The sequence below is a fragment of the Simochromis diagramma genome, unplaced genomic scaffold (assembly GCF_900408965.1).
Source record: "Simochromis diagramma unplaced genomic scaffold, fSimDia1.1 OVJJ01000334.1, whole genome shotgun sequence".
Classification (NCBI taxonomy): Eukaryota; Metazoa; Chordata; class Actinopteri; order Cichliformes; family Cichlidae; genus Simochromis; species Simochromis diagramma.
Window position 1 is genome coordinate 1,871,092 of NW_024386764.1, and position 22,273 is coordinate 1,893,364.

General features: G+C 40.9%; 2 protein-coding genes across 2 annotated transcripts; one reads left to right on the top strand and one right to left on the bottom strand.

Annotated features, from left to right (window-relative positions):
* Positions 1-3,267: 3,267 nt before the first annotated feature.
* Positions 3,268-12,399, bottom strand: LOC120733134 (vitellogenin-2-like). The gene is made up of 34 exons (XM_040031183.1): positions 12,360-12,399; positions 12,018-12,038; positions 11,759-11,910; positions 11,411-11,662; positions 11,149-11,310; positions 10,911-11,059; positions 10,673-10,823; positions 10,427-10,584; positions 10,183-10,348; positions 9,977-10,102; positions 9,673-9,891; positions 9,347-9,564; positions 9,155-9,252; positions 8,943-9,067; positions 8,713-8,817; positions 8,483-8,602; positions 8,212-8,395; positions 8,022-8,115; positions 7,743-7,928; positions 7,494-7,644; positions 7,196-7,412; positions 6,204-7,096; positions 6,070-6,114; positions 5,922-5,990; positions 5,624-5,830; positions 5,398-5,540; positions 5,072-5,210; positions 4,839-4,968; positions 4,546-4,729; positions 4,359-4,453; positions 4,171-4,265; positions 3,886-4,051; positions 3,584-3,745; positions 3,268-3,492 (listed from the first exon to the last, which is right to left on the bottom strand). Exons 1-34 carry the CDS (start codon positions 12,397-12,399, stop codon positions 3,383-3,385), a joined length of 5,532 nt encoding a protein of 1,843 aa, XP_039887117.1. The 3' UTR covers positions 3,268-3,382.
* A 3,611-nt stretch (positions 12,400-16,010) lies between these two features.
* Positions 16,011-22,107, top strand: ctbs (chitobiase, di-N-acetyl-). The gene is made up of 7 exons (XM_040031251.1): positions 16,011-16,204; positions 18,319-18,457; positions 19,277-19,485; positions 19,772-19,943; positions 20,036-20,133; positions 20,957-21,118; positions 21,627-22,107. The coding sequence occupies exons 1-7, from the start codon at positions 16,091-16,093 to the stop codon at positions 21,813-21,815; spliced, it is 1,083 nt and encodes a 360-aa protein (XP_039887185.1). The 5' UTR covers positions 16,011-16,090; the 3' UTR covers positions 21,816-22,107.
* Positions 22,108-22,273: the final 166 nt, after the last annotated feature.

Here is a 22,273-nt window from a genome sequence, read left to right on the forward strand (position 1 = left end):
CAGGCTGAAAATATCAAATTAAAAGAAGAGGCAGAAAAATCAAGAGGAGAAGCTAAAGATTCAAAGTTTGAAACCGATGTAGTATTGCAGGAATTACTGCATGTGGGTCTCAAACTTAAAGGAGAGAAAATGGGAAAACAACAGGCAGAAAAGGAGAATGAAAAGATGAAGAAAGAACTGTTGGAAGCTCAAAAAGCATTGGAGGAAGAGAAAAGCACAGCACAAGAAGCCAAAAATAAATATCAAACTGCAAAGAAGGAGGCAGGAAATGTGATGCAGGAATTACAGGAGGTGCAGGAAGCTTTTGAAGAGGGAAAAAGAAAAATGCAGTTGGCAACTCAAGAAGCTGCAAATGTAACGGCTGAAGCTGAAACACTAAGAAAGGAATTACTGCATGTAAAGCAACAACTTGAAGAGGAGAAAAGACGTAAACATGAGGCAGAAAATGAGATTGAAAATTTGAAGAAAGAATTGTTGGAAGCTCGAAAAGTGTTGGAGGAAGAGAAAATGAAAATACAGGAAGCAAAGAAAGAAATGGAAGATACAAAGAGTCACACTGAAAACATGAAGAAGGAACTGATGAAAGTGCAAGAAGAACTTGCAGAACAGAAAATTGAGGTGAAGGTATTCAAGAAAGAAATGATGGTGACCAAGAAAGACTGCAAAGATGCACTGAAAGAAATGCGAAAGCACAAAAAGGAAGCTAAAGAGCTCCTGAAACACAAAGGGAAACTGGCCAAACAGCAGCTGAAAGAAAAATTTAAAGATGCCGAGGAGCAGCTCAACAAAACCTTAAACGAACTGAAGGCAAAAGAAAAAGAAAAGAAAGCCGAGGACAGGAGGGGATTCTGGAGCAGACTGCTGAGAAAGAACTGACCCAGCAGCATCAATAGTTTCTTCCCCCTCTCTCCACCTTTCTTTCACCCCATCCTTCTTCTTGGGACGTTTGCTTGTTTTTTAAAAACTGAAATGCACAAATAAAATTGCCATAACTTGACCTCATGTTGCCTGCTTCTTTTCTTGTGTGTCTGTGGATGTAAAACAGTAACACACTTTCTGCTCTGTGTCTTTAATTGTAAATAAATGCAATATGTTTTCATTTTAAAATGCAGTGCCAAAAACTTCTGCTCTAAATCTTTTTTTTAGCAAAAAGCTTTTTTTTTTTTGCCTGTTGTGGAAGTTTTCCATTTAAATAAAGCCTGCAGACGAGCGGTGAGCGGTAGCTAACATTCTTTAATCAAACACACAAAGAACAGACAACCAAGCTTGATGAAGTCCCTGCATGACCGCGGGACAGACGGTCAGCAGAGTCTCCCTGAGCCCAGCATGGCTCTCAGTTAAATACCTTCTCCAGGAACAAAAGGCAGTACACAGCTGTTTCACACCTTAAGGTTCACACTCCCTTGCTACCTCCCAGAGTCCTCAAAGAGACAAAAGACTCTTCCTGTGGAGTTGTCTGCTTCCCCCAACTTCCTTACTAGACCCCCACCATTTGTCTTACTGTATGAGTGTGAGACATGTTAAAATCCAGTGGCACCAAGGTATCATACAATAAAATGATGTGATTAATACATAAGTAAAAGAAATTCCTATACATGCCCCTTCCTGATTTCTTATGTTTTAACATGTTTGTTACACTTACATGTTTCCAATTTCAAATGTTAACACAGATGTTCAGAGTAAATACAGATTGTAGTTTTTTTAATGATGATTTCATTTAGTTTGGGGAAACAGCTCTCCAACTTTACCTCATGTAGAAAAAGTCATTTCCTTCTAAACCTAATAAGTGGTTTTGTCATTAGAGGATGTAGCGAGCCATAGCCCCGCCCCCAGGGCATGAAGCAGGTATGGAGGAGATCCAGGCCCCAGACATCCAGAGGCCCCAGAGTTTGAGAACCCAAGGAGGACCACCGGAGGGGCATACGTGCCACCCTCCTGGGAAGAGCTGAGGAGAGCCCCAGGTGAGGGGTCACCCAGTAGCCACGGAGCAGAAGCCAGAGTGAACTGAGCCGCTGGCCCAGAGGCCGGAGGCCCGAAGTGCCCCCTTTGCCCCGGAAGAGGCCTGACCAGGCAACAGGCACCAAGCCCTGCCAAATAGTCACCGGGAGTGAGCTGGTACATACCTGAGCGCCCAGCCCTGGACACAGGGAAAGGGCGGCACAACGAAATACTTTTCTTTGTTATTCTCATTTTAAATGTCTAATTTTTAATAAATAATTATCTGAATCTTACAACCAAAGTTTTTATCTGATGTAAAATCTATAGAAATCATATATAAATACCAATAAGACTGTACATCACTGTCACAACAGCGTTTGTTTTCATTCAAAGGCCGATTTTTTGTCCCAGTCCAGCCCTGAACGTAGTCAAAAATGGCCAATTATATTTTGGACCTCAGAGGGTTAACCCAACAAATCATAAAAAATTTGGTTTAAATTTTTATTCGTGACAGTGTAAACTTGTGTAAATTTAAGCACGTAACAATCAGATTTTTTCTAACAAAAAACAAGTTAGACTTGAGTTTGTAAACAAACCGCCCCATGTTGTGTTGCTTTCTGCAACTTAACATGCTATACTTATTGGGCTACATATTTGTAGACAGGTCCCTGTTTACGGCTACATTATAACGATGTGAATAAGCCAACCTTCCACAAATCAAGGAGTGCACTAAAAGGGTCTCTTTCACTTGTACCATGATAAATGTTCCTAAACTGCTTAGGTTGTATTACAAATGTAATTTTAATGTGAGCTCATGACTGTGCTTACAAAGATTTCATGTTACTGCAAAATGTGCAACAAATACATACAAGAAGAGGATGAGCAGATTTCTTTTAGAGTTTCTTTAGTAATCCATTTTTATCTAGTTTAATCTTACTCTGTAAAATCACTTTGATGTATTTTATTTACATTTTTATTGGGGTTTTTTTGTATTTATTGCATTTCTTTAAGATTTTAATATTTTGAGCTCCTTACTGTATTATATCAAGCTTTTTACATAACATTTTATTGCATTTGATTTTGATTTATTTTATTTATTTTACTTTTCTTTAATTTTTCTATTCAGTTTTGCTTCTTTTGAGTAGACTTGACCTCACTGACATCTGTTTGTCATGTTGCATTTTTTCAAATTTTGGTTTCTGTGACTAACTTTTGGGACAAATTAAGTTGATCTTATTTATGTTTTATTATAATAAAGAATAAGGAAATAATAATAATAATAATAATAATAATAATAATAATAATAATAATAAAAGATGAGCACAACAGTTTCATGCTTCACATGCTTTTCCAATTTATTTAAGTTTACAAGTTGAGCCAAAGCTAATTAACAACACCTGTCTAAAACAGAAAACAAAATGTCATGTGACCGAAGGCAATGAGCTCAAGCACACTGAGGAGTGCAGCGACAGGCCAGGTGGGCTTCTGCAGTATCCCTCAGGTCGATGCTCTTCTCGAAGAAGCTGCTCAGACCAGAACGGTTCACAGTTGTTTCTGCAACAGTGAAAAAAGAGAAGTGATTGGAGACTGTACGTGATACCAAAACAGAGATAATGTTTTTCAAAGAAGCTTTCTTGCAACTCACCACTGGGCAGGCAGTGAAAGCCAACGTTGACGGTAGTGGTTCTCACTGGGATACAGCCGGGCAGGCACTGCAGCACAGGCTCAACAGAGTAGCATTTGGACTCCACACCTTCAAAGACCACCTGCTTCTCCAGCTTCACAGATTCCTGCTTGATGGAACACTCTGGAAGAGTGTAGAAGGTGAAGGTAAGTATTGTATGTGTGCATTGTTTGATGCCAAATATTCATTGTTTGTGTTGTGACAGTTTGCATTGCAGGTAATGTTCTCTTAGAGAAAGGTCAAGGAAATATTGCAAGGATTACCGGAGGGATCACGGCAGGTGTTTGAAGACAGAACCCAGGAGTGGGCGTAGCTGATGGCATCCTTGGTCACCTGTTCACTGGGTGTGCGGTACTCATCTCCGACATTTCCGCTTGCCGTTCCACAGGCTCCACAAGTCTTTCCTTTCATCCAGTCTGCAATTTTAACCTGAAATAAAAAAGTTCAGATATTAGTAGATTAAAGCAGGTATACAAATAGGAAATTGCCTCAGAAAATAATAAATATGCATGTTAGATATATGTATTATCAGCATTTTTTTGTATTACCCTCAGCTCGTTGAAGCCAAGGAAGACCTCCTGAAGACCATGGCTGGGTGCAATGAGAGCAATGCCTTCATTTAACTGTCTGATCTGTATCTTACCTAAAGTAAGTGCAAATATATATAAGCATGGTTTCAAATGGCACAATCTGGCAGTTCAATATTTTTGTTAAATTAAAAAAACAAAACAAAAACCTGATGGATGCAGGTATGGCAGGTTGCTTTTAGGGATTTCAACTCCGTTAACCATCACCACAATAGCGTTGTTCTTCCGATACATGTCCACATCGCTGTTGAGAAGCAGTTCAAATACATATGATTATTTTTTTGGCTCACAGGCTGACCATTATTTCTTTTCCACATAAATCCTGGCTGCTCTTACATGTCTGAAATCTTAACATTGATCTGGTTCTGATCCTGTATTTGGTCTTTCTTCAGCAGAACCATGAATTTGAGTTCTGGTGTGCAATCCTGAGCCAAGACCTGGTAGCACGAGTGTGGCAGCTCATTTCTAGCTTCCTTGTTGTTGAATGTGGTCAGTGTGTTGTTGATGAGGGAGCATTCAACTGAAATGGAACGAAAAGGAAATCACAAGTCAAATCACAGAAATATGAAATCTGTTTTGGGTTTTTTTGTTGTTGTTTTTTGTTAAAAAAAACATTAAAATATTTTTACCTGCGTTAGCTTTGGTAACTAAATAGGACATCTTGTCAGCCCAGTTGTCCCGGGATGCTTGCAGCTCGGCGGCAGTGTTTCCAATAGGTAAAGCAACAGGTAGACACATCCCACGCTTGTAAAGGATCGCCTGGAATATTAAACAGTCAGAAAGTAGTTAGAAACACTCTGAGTGACAAAGTGCATTGCAAACATTTTCAGTGCATACAGAAGAAGGGGCAACAAAACTGTACCTTTGGTGTGTGCATCACAATATTCATTCTTGTCTCAGTAGCAACAGCTACAGTCAGTTTGATCTGATTACGAGGATTCTTGGCCTTTGCGTAGTTTACTCCATATTCTTGACCAATAGGGACCATGGATTTCCACGCCCTAGACAAGCATAAAGGTTACTGAGTGTTTTATAAAGCTTTTATCAGTTTTCAGTACAAACGACAGGTTCGAGAGGATGTCAGAAGAAAGTAATTGCTATGCACTGCCATCTGCAAAATGTCTGCAAAAGCGTTTTGATAAAAGCACTGATTATATGCATGAATCGAAATAATGTCCACAACTTTACCTCTTTGCGTAGCGCTTTATGCTTCTTGGCAGTTTGTCCCAGTTCAGCTTCATGCGGGCTGCGGGCTCATGGCCCAAAAGACCAGTTTCAGCTACAATCGTGACGGAGTATTGCTTGCAATCAACACCCCAGGATATCTTGGCCTAAAATAAATTTCAGTGAGTTAAATCCTAAGCATCATACCTAATTTTAGTTGGTTACTTCCTCATAAGTTCATTATGTTTACCATCAGCTTGTGCGGGCTCAGCTGCACAGCGTCGGCACAGATTTTCCAGTTGTCCTTCTCAGCGACTCTGGCAAAAATCAGCTGCACTCTGTTGGTCTGTTTGTCCAGGTAAGCTGCTAGCTGGTATCCCTGGACCTTGTGGTCGACTCTCACGGCACGGATTGCAATGGACATGGCAGGAGTGAGTGTGTTAGCGAGGTACTTGGCCTAAAAGTGAAAACCAGAGGTTGATATTAATAATTATGTTTATTCGCAGTTTAATGTGTAACACCGTAAATATCTTCATTTGACTGATCACCTTATTGTAGATGGAATCGAAGCTGCGGGCACTGCTGTGACTGCTGCCGCGCTGTGTGGACATGGCGTGCTGCAAACAAGGAAACCACACATTTAGCCTGCTTAAACAGAAGACATGACGGAGCTTTGATGTGATGCCTAATAATTACCCTGTGGACGTGGTTCTTTCTGAACTTCAAGGCCAGCAGTTGTTGCTGTAATAGGAAAAGAATTGTAAAATAAGTGCCCCACATTCCATAAAATTCCACACACGTCTGCATGCTGCGAAGAGAGGATGATTCACCTTGGACTGAGCACTGCGCCGAGAGGACCTAGAGCTTGATGACTTGCTCTTGCTGCTCTTGCTGCTCTTGCTGTTCTTGCTGTTCTTGCTACTCCTGCTGCTGCTGCTGCTGCTGCTGCTGCTGCTGCTGCCAGATGGCCTGAGCAAGTATGAAGCATTGGAGCTGTTCATTCTGGATCTTCTGCTGCTGCTGCTGCTGCCAGATGGCCTGAGCAAGTATGAAGCACTGGAGCTGTTCATTCTGGTTCTTCTGCTGCTGCTGCTGCTGCCAGATGGCCTGAGCAAATATGAAGCATTGGAGCTGTTCATTCTGGATCTTCTGCTGCTGCTGCTGCTGCCAGATGGCCTGAGCAAGTATGAAGCACTGGAGCTGTTCACTCTGGTGGACGTCGTGATAATAGGAGCAGCAATGTCAGCCATCTTAGGTCTGGAGCGAGAGGAGGACCTAGAAGAAGATCTGGAAGATGATCTGGAAGATGATCTGGAAGATGACTTGGAAGAAGATCTGGATGATGAAGAGGAGGAAGAGGAGGAAGAGCTTGAGGGAGAGCGGCTTGACTGAGAGCTGCTAGACTGGGACTTTCTGGAGCGAGACCTATGGGAACGAGAGCTGGATGACTTGGAGCTGCTGGAGCGGGAGCTGCTGGAGCGGGAACTGGATGAAGAAGACTTGCTGGAGCTAGAGCTGGATGAAGAGGAGCTGGAGGAGCTGGAGGAAGATGATGTGGTGTTCTTGAGACCAGGTGCCAGTATTTTCTTGATTTTCAAGAGGACATTCTTATCCTCAAGAGCTTCCTCCTCTGCGCTCATGTCAATCGCTTTAATCATATTTTCTGCTGCTTTATCTCCGACCTGAATCTCAACTTCAATCTTCTCAATGACTGGTCCAGAAGCTGGAATATAAATTAAAGAATAATAATTAAAAACAAAAACAGGACTTTTCCACAATGTTTTGCAAATTTGTTAGGTTAAAGCTTCAACTTCAAGTTCACCTGGAGCAATCCTAACAGAAGCAGCATGCTTTCCGATCAGAGCGTAGAGAGGGCAGTCTCTGATGTAGGCAGCATTGTGAGATTCAATCTCAGCGTAGGCCTTGAATCCTAGCGTTCTGCCTGAAGCACGGACTTTCTTCCTGTAGGTTTTAGGGAATTTCATTTTCCTCCCAATCTTACGTGGCAGGTCAGCAGGAATGATTTCAGATGACGCAGACTGTAAAACCACAGTAGAGATCGCCACGTTTATTTCAAAAAGTTAAATGTTGAAAATAGGAGGCAAGTGAACCAAACTTACCATTCCACCAGTCATAGATGATGCCATCCTGGAGATCTTTGAGTTGAGAGAGGCCTTTGAAAGTTGTGATGCAGCTTCAGATGAGATCAGTGGTGTGCTTCTTGCGACTGGGAGGTCTTCCACATTTCTCGCAATGGCAACCGTCTCAGCGCTGTATGAGAGAAAAAACCCCACCCAATAAAAACAGATGCCGAAAAGGACCAAAAATCTTTGAAATGCATGGCAATTAGTGACGAGGCATGTACATACTGTGCAGATGCAATTGTGTTAATGCCCTGGAGAGACAGGAACTCAACCTTGAAGTTGCCCTTAACAATGTCAATCCTTGCTTTCATCTGTGCAGGAACAGCTGTGTAAACCTTGGCTTTTATCATCACTGCAGCCTGGATTAAGGCGGTGTTCACACCCATGACTGCATAGGTCTGCATGGCAACACTGCATAAAGACAGAAAATATTTATTCATTAAGAGTTATCTCTGAATTCTTTCATTAAACTGCGGAAAAGAAGCTTCTCAAGCTGTTGTGTACCTTGGAGCAACTGTAGCCCTCAGTTGAATATCGGACTCCACAAGCTGGGAAACCCGGTAGTTGACAGGCAGAGGTGGTGACACAGTGGCTTGGACTAGCAAAAGAACACAAGAGAACAATATATTTTTCATATCAATATCAATATATTTTTCCCTTTTGTAAACTTGTAAACTGTCCAAATGAAACTTACCTTCAATGGATGCAGCAGTCACAGCGGATGTAATGAGGCTGATCTCCATGGGCAACCCAACAGTGGTGGGAAGGATGCGACGGAGCTCACCGAGCAGCATTGGTTTAGCAAAATGTGTTGTGTAACCAGACAGCATAGAATTTACAGCATCTCTGAACATGTTTCTCAAAGGTCCACTTGCAAACTGTGAAGACAAAGTTGCTTATTAGTTTCAACTTAACATAATGCATCATTACTAAGAAACCATATGAGGCTGTGGGAGAAACCGTACCTGGATAAGCTGGTCAACCTTGGATTTGTCAATGTTGGCAAATGCAATTTCTTGTCCGAAGAACTTCACATACATAGAGGCCAGGGCCTGGCTCGAAGGATTAGCCCTCCACTCATAAAGCTATTGTGGGAATAAATTAGGTTAAAAACAAGTAAAAGAAAAGTCAGCTCTCATGAAGAAAATGTGCCTCAGAATCCCATTTTCACTCTTGCCACAGTAGTTCAACTTACAGCTCTCATGGCTTGTTTAATCTTGGTGATCCTGTCTGCATTCTCAGAATTTTCATGTCGTCTTTTCAAAAGAGCCTCCTGGATTCCCTCAGTCCTCACTCCAACCTGAAAAGTACGTTATTGAATGCATTCGAGTGCAGATACTGAAAAATGTAGTTTACATATTGAAGCAATTGAATTGCATTGCTGAGTGTTTTTTTAGTTACTTACTTAACATTTAAACGTCTTACCTCAAAAGCATCAACATAAGCTCCGGCCATGTAAGTACGGGCTTTGGCCATAAACATTCTTGGTAACACGGTTGCAGCGTCATTAATGAAGACGGCGCTGGCGGCAGCACCCATCATCCAGGCATCTGGCAGGCAAATGGATAAACATCATCACACCACATGCACAAATCTAAGGTGTGCAACAGCGGGTTATTTATCTGCTATCTTCTTACTGTTATAGGTATCCACATGGAAGGCTCGGCTGTAGCGGAAGTTCAGTCTGCCTAATTTGGGGTTGAGGAACCTCAAGGCAACAGTACATGCTGCAGCACTTAAAATAGAACAAGGGGATATTTGAGATTCGATAGACTAGCATGCATAGATATAAAGCATCTTAGAAACATGAAAATCATTTAGGTTCTTACACAGAAGCGTGGTCAGGGGATGTGGTCTTGGCCATGGCCTTCATGTAAGAGTAGACAAAGCTAACGACCTGCAGGTTCTTTTCTTTGATCAAGGCTGTGGAAATGCTAGCTGCTAGACCCACGGGGAGCTTAGTCTCAAAGAGCACCATGGCAGCAACCATACGGAGTTCTGCGTGGAGATGCTTTTCCATGAGCAACTGAGCAGCTATTTCCTGGACCTAATGAGAAAGACCGATTACTATAGCCCCAACTGAACACTGCACACAAAATAGGTCTCAAGTATATTTATTGCTATTGATGGTAGGAATCAGAAAATGTAGTCTCACCATCTTGGGTTCCCTCTTTGCAATTCTCCTCAGGGCTAGAACAGCGTCGACCTGAACTTTGGGTGGGACTCGGGCAGCAGCACTGCCAAAGCCAGGCAGGAACTTCATGATTGTCTTAAGGCTAGCAGGATGTCCAGCGTTATCCAGGCATTTGAGAGCGACAGTGAGCTGATCGATGTCACCTGTTTCAACAGCCTCTGCAACTTGTCTATGTACAGGCTGTGCAAGAATGTAAAAAAACATTAAAGTCACTGATGTCTAAATTGAACTTTAGCAGAATAAAACATGTTCAAATAATACATACTGTCACAAGATCAGATGAGCAAGAATGCTGCACTTTACAGAACCTGGAAATTACAGTGCCCCAGCCCAGCATCACAATCTCGTTGAGCACAGCGTTACGTTTCACTCTGTGGTTCTCAGCCAGGCTCTGAAAAGTGGTGACGACACAATATAAAACTGATTTCATGTCACTGCAAATATATAGGAAAGCTTAAAAAAAAGACTCACTCTGACAAGTTCAATGGTTTTCTGGTCAGGTGTCACAGAGTGCAGACATTCCATGAGAGCCATAGCAGCTTCAGTCTCACTTAGCTCATTAGCAAGGAGCTTCTCCATGAGGAACTTAAGAGCAGCATGAGTGCGAAGGTGGGGGACAGCATTCAGTAACCAGTACCTGGGAAAGAGGAGTACAATCCCATTATCCGTGTCATGTTAGTTTCTTGGGCCTTCGCTGAATCAAAGCTGCACTTACCTGTGATCAGGTCTAGATTTAAACTGAGCCCAGAGGGACTCAATAGTCTCGAATCTGGCCACACGCATCAACTGGATGAGCTCAACAAACTTCAGAGGGGCATCTTCATGGACCTTGGCCACGTTGGAGGCTACCAGGTGGTTCAGAGTGCTGACAATCTGTGAGGAAACAAACAATACAGATGAAAAGGTTTGTGGATACAGGGTGAATTCAGAAAAGGCTTTTTCCAAGTAAATGCTGCAGTACCTGAGCCTCGGCATGGGTGACCCTCAGAAGATGGATGGGTGTCTGGAGAATCTCGCTGCCGTGCTCGTACTGCAGGGATCCGCGGTGAACATAGGTGTATCTGGCATGATCCACGGGGGTGTTCTCGATATCCAGGAAGGTCAGAATTTGCCTGTGAGGGGAGATAATCATTCAATCAATGTGGCACGATGCTTATAAATCTGTAATGAAGCATAATATTTTAGTTTAAACCACATACTTAGACTCCATCTGAGCAGCGCCATTCAAAATGTTGAAAGGTGAGAACTCGATGACCTCTCTAGCAACAGCCTCCATAATCAGAGAACCACTGGGTGCTGGCTTCATGATGTAGTTATAGGAAGCAGTTCCCTTCAGGCTCTTTCCTCTCTGCAATTATAAAACCAACGCAATCTTCAAACTGCCAGCATGAAGACTTCTAGAAGAGAGATTATGAAACAACTAGAAAATGCCCTTACAGCTTCACAATCATGGCATTTCTCTACGTGTTCCAAGCCGACGTCCTTCATGATTTTCTCCTGGCAGTGGTTCAGGTCCTTGGTCTTGGTCAGATGAATGCGTTCGGCCCTCATGTCCTCCCTGATGACATAGTTGGTCTTGCACACACCGTGAGCTCCAGACTAGATCACAAAATACAATCAAAATATAGATTGTTGTTATTTTCCGTCAGTGTTCAAGCATTTTGTATGAAGGACCTGATGAAAGCGAGTTTTTTTGTACCTCTTGCATCTCGTAGACATTCTGTGTCTTCTTTACATTCAGCTGCAGGAGGTTGATGATTCCCCTGTAGATATTCAGCACTGTTGTGGAGACACCAGCCGGTGCAGACACTCTCCCGACAACGCCATTTGTATACTCAAACTTGATCGGTGTCGAGAGCTGAGTAGCCAGGGCTGTGGTGAGCTTGGTCGCCGGATGGAAAGGATCTTTGGGCCAGATGCCACTGTACTCCAGCAACTGAGGGTCTACAAGCTGCAAAAAAAAGAGCAGAAAGAGAGAGAAACAAGCTATGTTTCAAGTTGTCTGTTTCAATAATCTTTCATTTTAATTCTGCCTAGTGATCTGTACCTTCAGAATGTAGTCGTTGGCACTTGTTGCACTGATCAAAACTTTGCTCTGGATTTTAACCCCAGCACGAGCCAGGCCCTCTTCAGGCAGGCCGCCCATAAGAACCGCTTGATATTTGTACATGTAGGTCTTAACAGAAGCGAATCCTGGGGCTGTAAAAACAGAAAAAGAAACAAAGTGCATTTCTAAGATGAGGGAGAAGCTTTCTCTATTAACTGACAGTGCCTTTTGTGTTTAACATAACAGGACAACAACATACCCAAGTTGGACTGGTCCCCCACTGTAACATGAGAAGAATAAACGTTAATTTGGTGTCACAAATGACAAGAAATAGGGAAGAGAATTTGTAAAGGGATAATGATACTAATTTATATAAAATTTATGCTATTTTGCCAGAATGTGCTTAACATTTGGCAATTAGCATTGTTATATTCTGGCAGCATTAAACTGCTAGCACTGGCAGTAACAATTCTTCTCAGCTGCAAGTCTGTTGAAATTCTTATTCTTAGTTGTTATCTAATTCTTAAAAAAGGCTGTTTTTTCAGAAGATGAATTTTTAGTTCAATTTAACAACATTTAGTTGTAAATAATTCCTACTCACCTGCGAGAGCCACAGCAAGAGCTAGTAGAAGCACCCTCATGGCTGGTGGATGTGAGGATCTGCAGGCAGAGGCGTCCTTTTTAAGCAGACTTTTTGCTGACGTTGCCCATCAAATGTATCATTAACTAAATGCCGGCTGTCTTTGGTGTTGATGTGACCATGCCCTGATCATACAGATTAGACAAAGTAAATAAACTAATAGGAAACATCACAGATGTGACAAGTTGTATTGACCTGGCTCTTACCTTTCACAAATTTCCAGAGATTTCCCAATGTCGCAATTACAAGAATATGTTTTTCTTCTATAGCACTTCACACATTTTAAACACAATCGGTTTTCTAATCTTAAGCATTTCGCTATTTTCATAGGTATTTTAATTTATGAATGAATAGAAATATTAACATACCAATATTTCAACATCCTGTAGAATTAGTTTTATGTGTCCACTGTTTTCAATAAGCGATTTATCTCAAACCATTGGTTTTTTTGGTGAGATGCTTTAAACAAAGGTGGACAAAGGTTAAATAATTATCTCTCGCAGATATGATTTGTTTCCACTTAGTAATTCAGTGAAATGTCAGTGTGCCCTGGCAGGCGGCTTTTTCACAGTCATGTCATCTTGCTCCTGCGACTGGCCATGACCAAGAGCACCTTTCAAAAGTCAAGCCAACACATGTTGACTTAACAACCGCTGTCACAGGTTTTTTTTTAAGAAAAGAAAAGAAATTATCTAATTTAATAAAACTCAAATGAGTAATAAAAAAATTTAGTTCTGTTTTGTCTTGGGGTGGATTTGGGATGCCAGGAACAGCTTATAAGGCATCAACAGATATAAAAGCTCATGCACACATTTTCAGGGGCTATTAATATACTTACGGTAAAAAATAAGTGAGAGTCGAGTGACAAATTCAAATGCAGTGTAATTTTAAAAAATTCAATACATTAAGGCCATATGTTTTTTAAATGTGATTGATAAATATTAAAACAAGAAACAAAAAGCAATAAAACTCATTAAAAAACCCTAAACTTAAATCTACTAACAGAAAATTCAAAAAGGATTCAGACCACAGACTGGTCAGGACTTATTGAGGCACTACGTATCCACATGTATTGATGGCATTTTGTAACTACTTATTGACTGATCTGTGTTTTCTCATTTAGATGTAAATTGTTTCAGTGAAACACACTCACACTTCATGATTTTGTGAATTGCAAAATTATTTTGCAGATAATACAAAACAAAGAATATTTCATTCAGATGGGGTTAGCACCACTATGTTTATTTATGGGCGATCGTGGCTCAAAGAGTTGGCAGTTCGTCTTGTAACTGGAAGGTTGCCGGTTCGAGCCCCGGCTCGGACAGTGTCGGTCGTTGTGTCCTTGGGCAAAACGCTTCATCTACCGCCTACTGGTGATGGCCAGAGGGGCCGATGACGCGATATGGCAGCCTCGCTTCTGTCAGTCTGCCCCAGGGCAGCTGTGGCTACACCTGTAGCTGCCTCCACCAGTGTGAGAGTGAATGAATAGTGGAATTGTAAAGCGCTTTGAGGGTCTCGAAAAGCGCTATATAAATGCAATCCATTATTATTATTATTAACAAAGGGGGAAAGGAAAAGGTTCATGTCTACAAGCATCAGACACAAAGTGTGACAATGAAATCACCACACCTATTCTTCTGCATCACACTTCTTATCATCCTCAGTGTGAGTCCTGAGGCTGATACCAGCCGGTGTAAACAAGTCCTGGCCTGTTTGTTGGTACCGCTTTCATTTGTCTCTGTCAGTGAATGAGGACGAGGTCACGTTTCCCAGCCATTATGAGACACAGGCTAATTTCAGGTCTGCCCCCCTCCCCTCCCCTTTTTGACTTGTACACACAATAAATTTATAATATTTTAAATGAAGTTCTACAAGCAATTCACATGTTCCAATAATCTGGTATCCCCCACCCCAACACCTCTGATTGTTTTTAACTTAACTTTTGTGTGCGTTTGTGTGAGTAAACTGTGTGCAAAATTATTAATCCAAGTGTTACAGGGTTATTTATACTGTTGAGATACAATTATTATTCTATATACAATTATAAAGAATAAATGGATAAATAACGATGCCCAGCAATGCTGGATAAAACTGTAAGTAGATCTGAATCTCTGCTAAAGAAAAATTAATTCCAAAATTATTTCACCAGCTCATTTTTATATTTTCAATAATTAAAATCGGGTAGAAAAAACCATCAATTCAGCTAAATCTATTTATTTATTTTTGCTTTTTAGAGATATTCAGTGTTTTGCTCATGACCAGCTGTTCTTGAAGCCAAATAAAAGCTGCAAATTTCACGTTTGAACAAACACCACAATTTGTAATGTTCATGTAATGCCACATTATTACACCCCGAGTACAAAACACATCGTTTCATCTGGTGCCCAACATCTTTAGCAGGTTAGCTTTTGCCAAAATGTCAGACAGTTGTACATTCAGATGCACTAAAAACTGGACACAGCGTGCTGACTGCTGGGAACAACATGCAGAGGGTGACACTGGGAGCAAACACCTCCTCCTCACCCTCACTTACACACAGAGGGTTTTCATTGGACTCTGACATCTGCTGGCTCTCCTGTGACGGCCTGATTGGCAGATGGTGTGCAGGTCATCACATGCTGATATTGCTCCCTTAGCTGCTGGATGTTTACTTTCTTCTCTCTTTGTTACAGTAAAGGTCTCCTCATTTCGACCAGTTAAATTACCTTCAAAATCCTTAAATTCTTCTTTTCTGTTGTTCATGAACAGATGATTTTAGTTCACATGTGCTGAGTTTTGTGAAAAGCGAGGGAGTGCTCTTGATGCAGTGCCCTGGATCAACCTTTTAAGGGACTTTTAAGGAAACACTGATGATAAGGAGTTACAATATTGCTATTATTTGACAATTCTGCACACATAAATGAAGACAGTCCTAGAAACTTGTTTTACATGCATCTTAGAGAATAAATGTCACTAAAAAATGACTTCAAAGATGTGTCACAATAGCACTGGAGCACAGCTATATACCAATTACAACAAACCATTCAGACCTTTATGTCTTTAGGGCATGTATACTTTTGGTTAAGACACATGGTTGTTGTAATCTGGCTTCACAGATATAACTGGGATCCATCTCAATTGAAATACTGTATATAGTGTTTTTTGTTTTGTTTTATTTTTTTAAATAAAAGGCCAAAGGAAGCACGACACTCGAAATACCTGTATTAAGTTCCCTTAAAAGCCTGCAAATAAAAAGAGACGACTCACATTAAATATCAAAGCTTTCAAGAGTTTCTTTGTAAAGTATTTATGTGGTTCTTTATGATGATCCGAACAGAATAACACTTGATGCAGCGACAAAGACACATTGTGTAACCGATCAAAGGAAGAGAGGGTGATAATGGGTCAGATTGACCCATATCATAATTGGGAAGGTTAGATCAGAGTTCATCATTCGGAGATGTGTTCTGCCCCTGAACTCAAATCTGTCAATATTTGCCTGGTTTACTTTGACCTCTGTTGGCAGCCTGGCCCGCTTTTTCTGTAATATAGAAATATATCTATTTGAAATTTTTCTAGCGACCTGGATTACTTTGTTTTCTGAAGCTGTACGGATAAATGACAGTAGAAGTTTGTCCCATCTCGCACGCCGTAGGGCAGCTCACAGCCGCACGGGTTCACTCTGCGCTAAAACTTTCCTCTTTCTGCTAAAGATGTTGAGCTTTCTTGTGATTTTGTGCTCGCTCCTGACCGCCTGTAGGTCCAGCGTGTGTCCGTGTGAGAGACCGGAGCTCTGCCAGCAGATCCGCGAGGAGAAAGACTTGGAGGTAAACTTAGTTGACCAACCTGTTGCTGCTAAAACTTGGCCGAAAGAAACAAAAAACCTTTGAACCCTCCGCTCGTCGCTCGCAGCCAGAGACATGTGAGACACTTTACAAACAGTGTGGTGGCGTAAATCACGTAAGTGTTGGTGCTGTTGCTGTAAAAGCTCATCGGAAACAGGTGAAATGTTGCGGGTTTACTCTGATTACAAATGGCAACAACTGCAATGAGCTAAGGCTGCTGCTTGGTGCTGTCGCCACTGTAATAATAAAAGTTGGTGTTGTGATGGAGGTGTGACTCAGTAGCTACTATTAAAACCCGATTCTTTGATCCCCATGATAGAACAGAGAAAGCCCGACTCATAGTGGTCAAACCCATTTATAATTCTTTTTATTCAATCATCTTCCGGAAGAGAGAGAGAGAGAGCCCTGCACAGCCCAAAGCTCTAACATTAGAATTTAAAAACGTCTCACATACAGGTGTTATTTCGGTACTTTACACGTCACACCGTTTCGATACAAACACTCCTTATATGGTGCAAGTTCCTCTTTTCTGTCTGGCTTCCTGTATTTATTAATATACTTGTATATTTCTACACTAACGTCCTGTTTTTCAGTCTGGCTGAGCACAGTTTATGAGTCAGAAGTGGCCTTGCTTTACAAACCTTCATTATTAAAGTACATAAAACAATATAATAAAGAAAATAAGCACTAAGGATATATTAATTACATGACACTACCAGTCCTCTTTAGTGTCGCTTACAGGTGTAAAACTATAAGGCTCATTCGTTTGACAGCTGTTTGACTCTCTCTCTCAGAGACCATCCTCAGGTGAAACTAACAGGGCTCCCAGTTAGGCGAGCTCCCAGCTCGTATGTGTGTCCAGGGACCAGCTCAATAGTCCGCACACACACTGAGCCTCGTATTGGTTTCCAGATAATCGCAGTCCAGCCCCGTATACATCACACACTGTTCTCGTTACGTGCTCTCAGGAGAACACGGGGAATATGTGGCCCTTTAAAGTTTGTGTTTGGTTCATTATTTCTTTGTTGTAACAGTGCTTCTTGCATATCAGTGAAAAGCATGATTGTTTCCTCGTAAATGGTGAAACATTTGTAAGGGATATTTGTGCATTTGTAGGTTGTGTCCATGAAAAACTAATACCAAACAGCTTATTCTGCTATCGCACAAACACACATTTGCTTACTGTTTGTGCTGAGTTTATATAAATCTGGGTAACATCGTCTGTTCATTTAATTTAATTTAATTTTATGCTTGTGGTTAATGCTGCATCTATTAACCACAGGCCATTAAAAATTAAGAAAACACCCCCAGAATCTTTTTCTACTTAGGAGCTTGAGGAAACTTCAGTATTCCCCAGTAAGGGTAAAAAAACAATCCCACCAACACTTTATTTTGTTGTTGTTGTTGTTTTATGCCATGAAACATATAAATAGAACTTTTTAGCTCTTCTGTTTCTTCCGTGCTGATAAGAATGTGTCCATACCTGCCTGGAGGTCGCCCCTGTTGGAATGATACTCTAAACACAGTATTTTCAGTTCCCATTTACAAGGCACATCAAAGCCCTGTTGGAGCACCAGGGGCTTTTCTGTTAAAGCTAAATATATTCAGCTTCATAAAGTTCCACTGTGAAATAGTGAAGTGCTTTCTATAAACATGTATTTATGTTTGCTCTGCTGAATGCAGGATTTTGTTGACCAAAAATCATTCGGGCAAATAGTTTCAATAACAGTTTATTTGACATCAGTAGTACAGAAGAAGTGCAGAAGAACGAGGTGGTATTTGTCTACATTTACCTATTTAACCAGGAAGTCTCCAGAGGTTAAAATCTGGTTTTCAGGGGAGGCTTGACCAACAATGAACACCATCATAAGGTTACAAAATTATACACTCGGCCATATAACTCTCAGATAATCAGTAAATCCTACTTTAATCTTCAGTTTCTGATTTATTTATTTTTTTAGACAGCTGTTCAGTAGGTATACCAGATGTTCCTTTACACATATAGTACTTAACAGTTCTGACCTTTCAGTAAATCCTCATCATTAGCTTTGCTATTATGCCACTGTATGTGTTTTAATTGTGTGCGTCGTTTTCAGGTGTTTATATTTGACGTGGGTGGGAAGACATGGAAATCCTACAACTGGAGCATGGTAACAACAGTGGCAGCGTTTGGAAAATATGACGCTGAGCTCATGTGTTACGCTCACTCCAAAGGCGCACGGGTGGTCCTCAAAGGTAAGATAACTTCCTTTATTGTACTAAGAGCTGACTGGAGTTTACCTACATGTAACTAAATATCTCTCAGTACTTGCACTGATGTTGTGATAATTCCATATTTCATTTTTCCATTTACGTCCTGTGACTGTTCAGTTCACAGCAGCACCCCTCACTACTTTTTATTTTAATAGGAAATTTATTGAAACATATGCAAACATACATGGAATCACAATACACAAAGAACAAATCGATTTTTAAAATTCTAACAAGCTTGAAAGTCAATATTCGGTATTTCCACCTTTATTTCTCAGCAAAAAAACCTGAACTTTCTTAAACACGATTTCTTTCTGTCAACACTCACTGCTCTACACCTCTCCTGACCTCCTCCTCTACATACTGGTGATGGTTTGAAGCAAAATACAAATTTCAAATTTGGATAGTTGTAGATAAAGAAATTAGAACAATTTGTGCGTCTTTGTCACAGATTGGTAACAAAGTGCCTAAAGATAATATTTAAAATGTGTTTTTTTTTTTTTCTGACAAATTGTTATGTGTAGACACAACCCCTGGTTCATCCCTTGAATTAGCTGCATTTTATGCCCGAGTGATTCATAGGTCAGCGTCTGAAAACGATCAGATACAAGGACTGATGAGTGTCAAAGAAAGTCCAAATGTCCAAAGAAAGACTGTTGCTCAAGACAACTTAAATAAATTGCAAGAAAGTCTGGATTTAAAGAAACCAGGTGTGGCTCAATACTTTTGCACGGTACTGTATGTGGTGCTTCTTCTCATTGAGTTTTTGTACATTTGTCTATCTTTTTGTGTTATTGGGTAAAGGCGACGTCCCCCTCTCCTACATTGTGGACCAGGACAACAGAACTGCGTGGATAACAGACAAGGTCATGTTGGCCAAGAGTCAGTTTATGGACGGGATTAACATAGACATTGAACAAGCTGTGGAAGAGGGCTCACCAGAGTACTCTGCCTTAACATCTCTGGTCAAAGAGACCACTGAGATGTTTCACAGGGAGATCCCAGGATCTCAGGTAAAGCGGAATGACTGGGCACTCGGAGACAACGGTCATTTTCCAAGGCCAGTCTCTCAGTTTGAAATCCATACTAAACCCAGCTTCACCAGTCTTCACAGGACGTGCTTATTTTTCTATATCGTTACAAACACATCATCCACTATAATTATTTTATCTGAGCTGAGCACTAAATCAGATAAAGTCTTTTGGCAAGACTGGGTAAATGAATAAAGGCCTATGAGCACTTTCTGAGTGATTTTAAAATCATCATCCCGTTGATGTTTACCTTTTCCTGATTCCTCAGGTCTCATTTGATGTCGCTTGGTCACCAAAATGCATTGATAAGCGCTGCTATGATTACGTAACCATTGCCGAATCCTGCGACTTGCTGTTTGTGATGTCCTACGACGAGCAGAGCCAGATCACCGGCGACTGCGTTGCAATGGCAAACGCTCCTCTCCGTCAGACACTCGAAGGTTTGTGGTTTTATAGTAGAACAGGAGAAAGGCATGTTGTTGTAAATCTACTTGAGACAATGACATGAAATACTCGGTGTCGTTCTTTGTAGCTTATGACCAGTATTTGAATCTGAAGATCAGTCCAAAGAAGATAGTGATGGGAGTGCCGTGGTACGGCTATGACTATCCATGCCTCAACTTTTCCCAGGTAAGAGATCGTTCATTAAAAAAATAAAAGTGAGGATTCGTTTGTTGTTGAAGGTTTTTGAAGACCAGCGATTTCTCTTCTGAAACATTGACACATCTTCTGCGTGGATCTGCTTTAGACTGGACTGTGGCAGTCCTCTGACTTCTCTCACAGTGCCACTGTAATGTCGGTGTTTTTGTATATAAAATGTCACAGCAACTATCAGACAAGCAGCAGTTAAACTTGATAAACACACTCGCGATCTTTTAAATGCTATTATTTATTTTACTTTGTCTCATTTAGTCCATAGTTTAACTGGATGTCACACGTCTGTATCATGATGTTATGATGATGATCTCTTCTTGTTCCAATCCTCCACATGCTGTTACTGGAAAACCTCATCAGCTCAAAGTAGTACTAAAAATGTAAAGTCTAGTTTTGTTTGTGTCAAACAGATGGTGTGGGACAGACTCGCCTGTCAGAGCAGCATTTTTATTGGTTAAGAAAAAAAACAAACAACAAAAACTGCAACATATTTTTCTCCTGAGCCTTAAGCTCTTATTTGCGATGCATATTGAGTGTCTTCTAGATATTTGAGATTGTTTGAAACTGATAAGTACAGAAACTAGGAATCACCTTTGAACAGAATGTTTAAAAAAAGGTGTCTCCTCGAATGGGGACACGAGGTTGTTCATTAGGCTGAACAAAGGCGGGATAATGACATTTTTATAGGTTATTAGCCGATAGCATTACTAACCTTGCCCAGTGTGGGCCATATGTGATATAATACGAGGCCACTCCTGCCTGTTATTATAACACACCGTCATTTCTTTTCTCACACCAGGAGGGCGTGTGCTCTATAGAGAAAGTGCCTTTCCGTGGAGTTCCTTGCAGCGATGCTGCTGGAAAACAGAAACCGTACAAGTGGCTCATGAAGCAGGTCAACAGCTCGATGTCAGGCAGGCTCTGGGACGACGAGCAGCAGGCTCCCTACTTCAATTACAAGGTGCTCAATTTTCTTTCATATTTTAAGGATAAATCCTTTTTCTTCTTGAAGTATACAAACGCATGGATAAGGTGTTCAATTAATTATAAAATTAAATGTGCATTTAAATATTTGGGTTTTAGTTCTTTTGCTTCCAGGCGAAATGTTTTAGGTCTCGGACCAAAAAGGCAATATGTGCAAGAAAGGATCTGTGCACTGTTTAGCTCCAGTTAATATTTAAAACAAATATTAATATGCAAACCAAGATTTCGACTGATATGATCATCTCTTCAGGCTTGTGTTCTTTGTTTAAGTTTGACTAGCTTCATGCCTGCGTGGCGCTTGTATTTCAGCCGTTTATCTGGATGCACTGTTAAAGTACAGCAGTGTCACTTCCCAATCAGAAGGAATTAGCCTTCTGAAACAACTAGAAACATTTCTGCTGTTTGCCCTCAGGGTGGATGGACAAATCTTTTCAGACCACAAGATGGCGCTATTATCAAATTTATGTTGTTGCTTCTTTCCTCAGGACCAGGACGGACAAATCCATCAAGTTTGGTACGATGACCCACAGAGTATTTGCCCAAAGGCGGATTCGGTGATGTCTAAGGGCCTGAGGGGTATTGGCATGTGGAACGCCAACATCTTGGACTACAGTGATGATCCGGTCGCCAGGCAACAGACAACAATGATGTGGAACGCTCTTTTAGGATGCTAGCTGTGCACGTGACAAACCATCCCAGAGCCCGCCTCTGTTTGTTGCTAAGTCAACACCTCCCTTTGTAGCAGTAAAGGGGGTATTCGAGGCATACTTGCACTTGAGAGTTAATTGTTTCTTTTATTGCTGCTGCCTTTGACTGGGTTACATTCCTCTTTGCTAAGCGAAATAACTGTGATTCTCTAAAAAGGAAAGCCGGTCTTTAAACGTCCCTACACCGAGCTTACTGAGATTTATGCACTTTTTTAAATAAATAAAACTTGTTTCTAATAAATCTTTGAATGAAATTACAGAGTAAGCAGTGGAATTTTGTTATCTCAGCACATCAGAGTTTACATCATCTGAGAAACCCAAACTTAAATCGACATTATAAAACAATGCAAACTATTTTGGTCCAATCAAATAACATAACTAATTAGAAAGACGCATTCAAGTCCAAAATAATTAAACCAGAAAAC

Bases quoted from the DNA above. Each gene is read 5' to 3' on its own strand.
- LOC120733134 (XM_040031183.1), bottom strand. From the start codon at position 12,399: ATGAGGGTGCTTCTACTAGCTCTTGCTGTGGCTCTCGCAG. The intron at 6,115-6,203 runs GTGAATCATCCT...TTCCTATTACAG, and splicing joins GGCGCAGTGCTCAGTCCAAG to CAACAACTGCTGGCCTTGAA. The intron at 4,969-5,071 runs GTACAGTTTTGT...TTAATATTCCAG, and splicing joins TTGTGATGCACACACCAAAG to GCGATCCTTTACAAGCGTGG.
- ctbs (XM_040031251.1), top strand. From the start codon at position 16,091: ATGTTGAGCTTTCTTGTGATTTTGTGCTCGCTCCTGACCGCCTGTAGG. The intron at 19,944-20,035 runs GTTTGTGGTTTT...CGTTCTTTGTAG, and splicing joins TCTCCGTCAGACACTCGAAG to CTTATGACCAGTATTTGAAT. The intron at 21,119-21,626 runs GTGCTCAATTTT...TTCTTTCCTCAG, and splicing joins CTCCCTACTTCAATTACAAG to GACCAGGACGGACAAATCCA.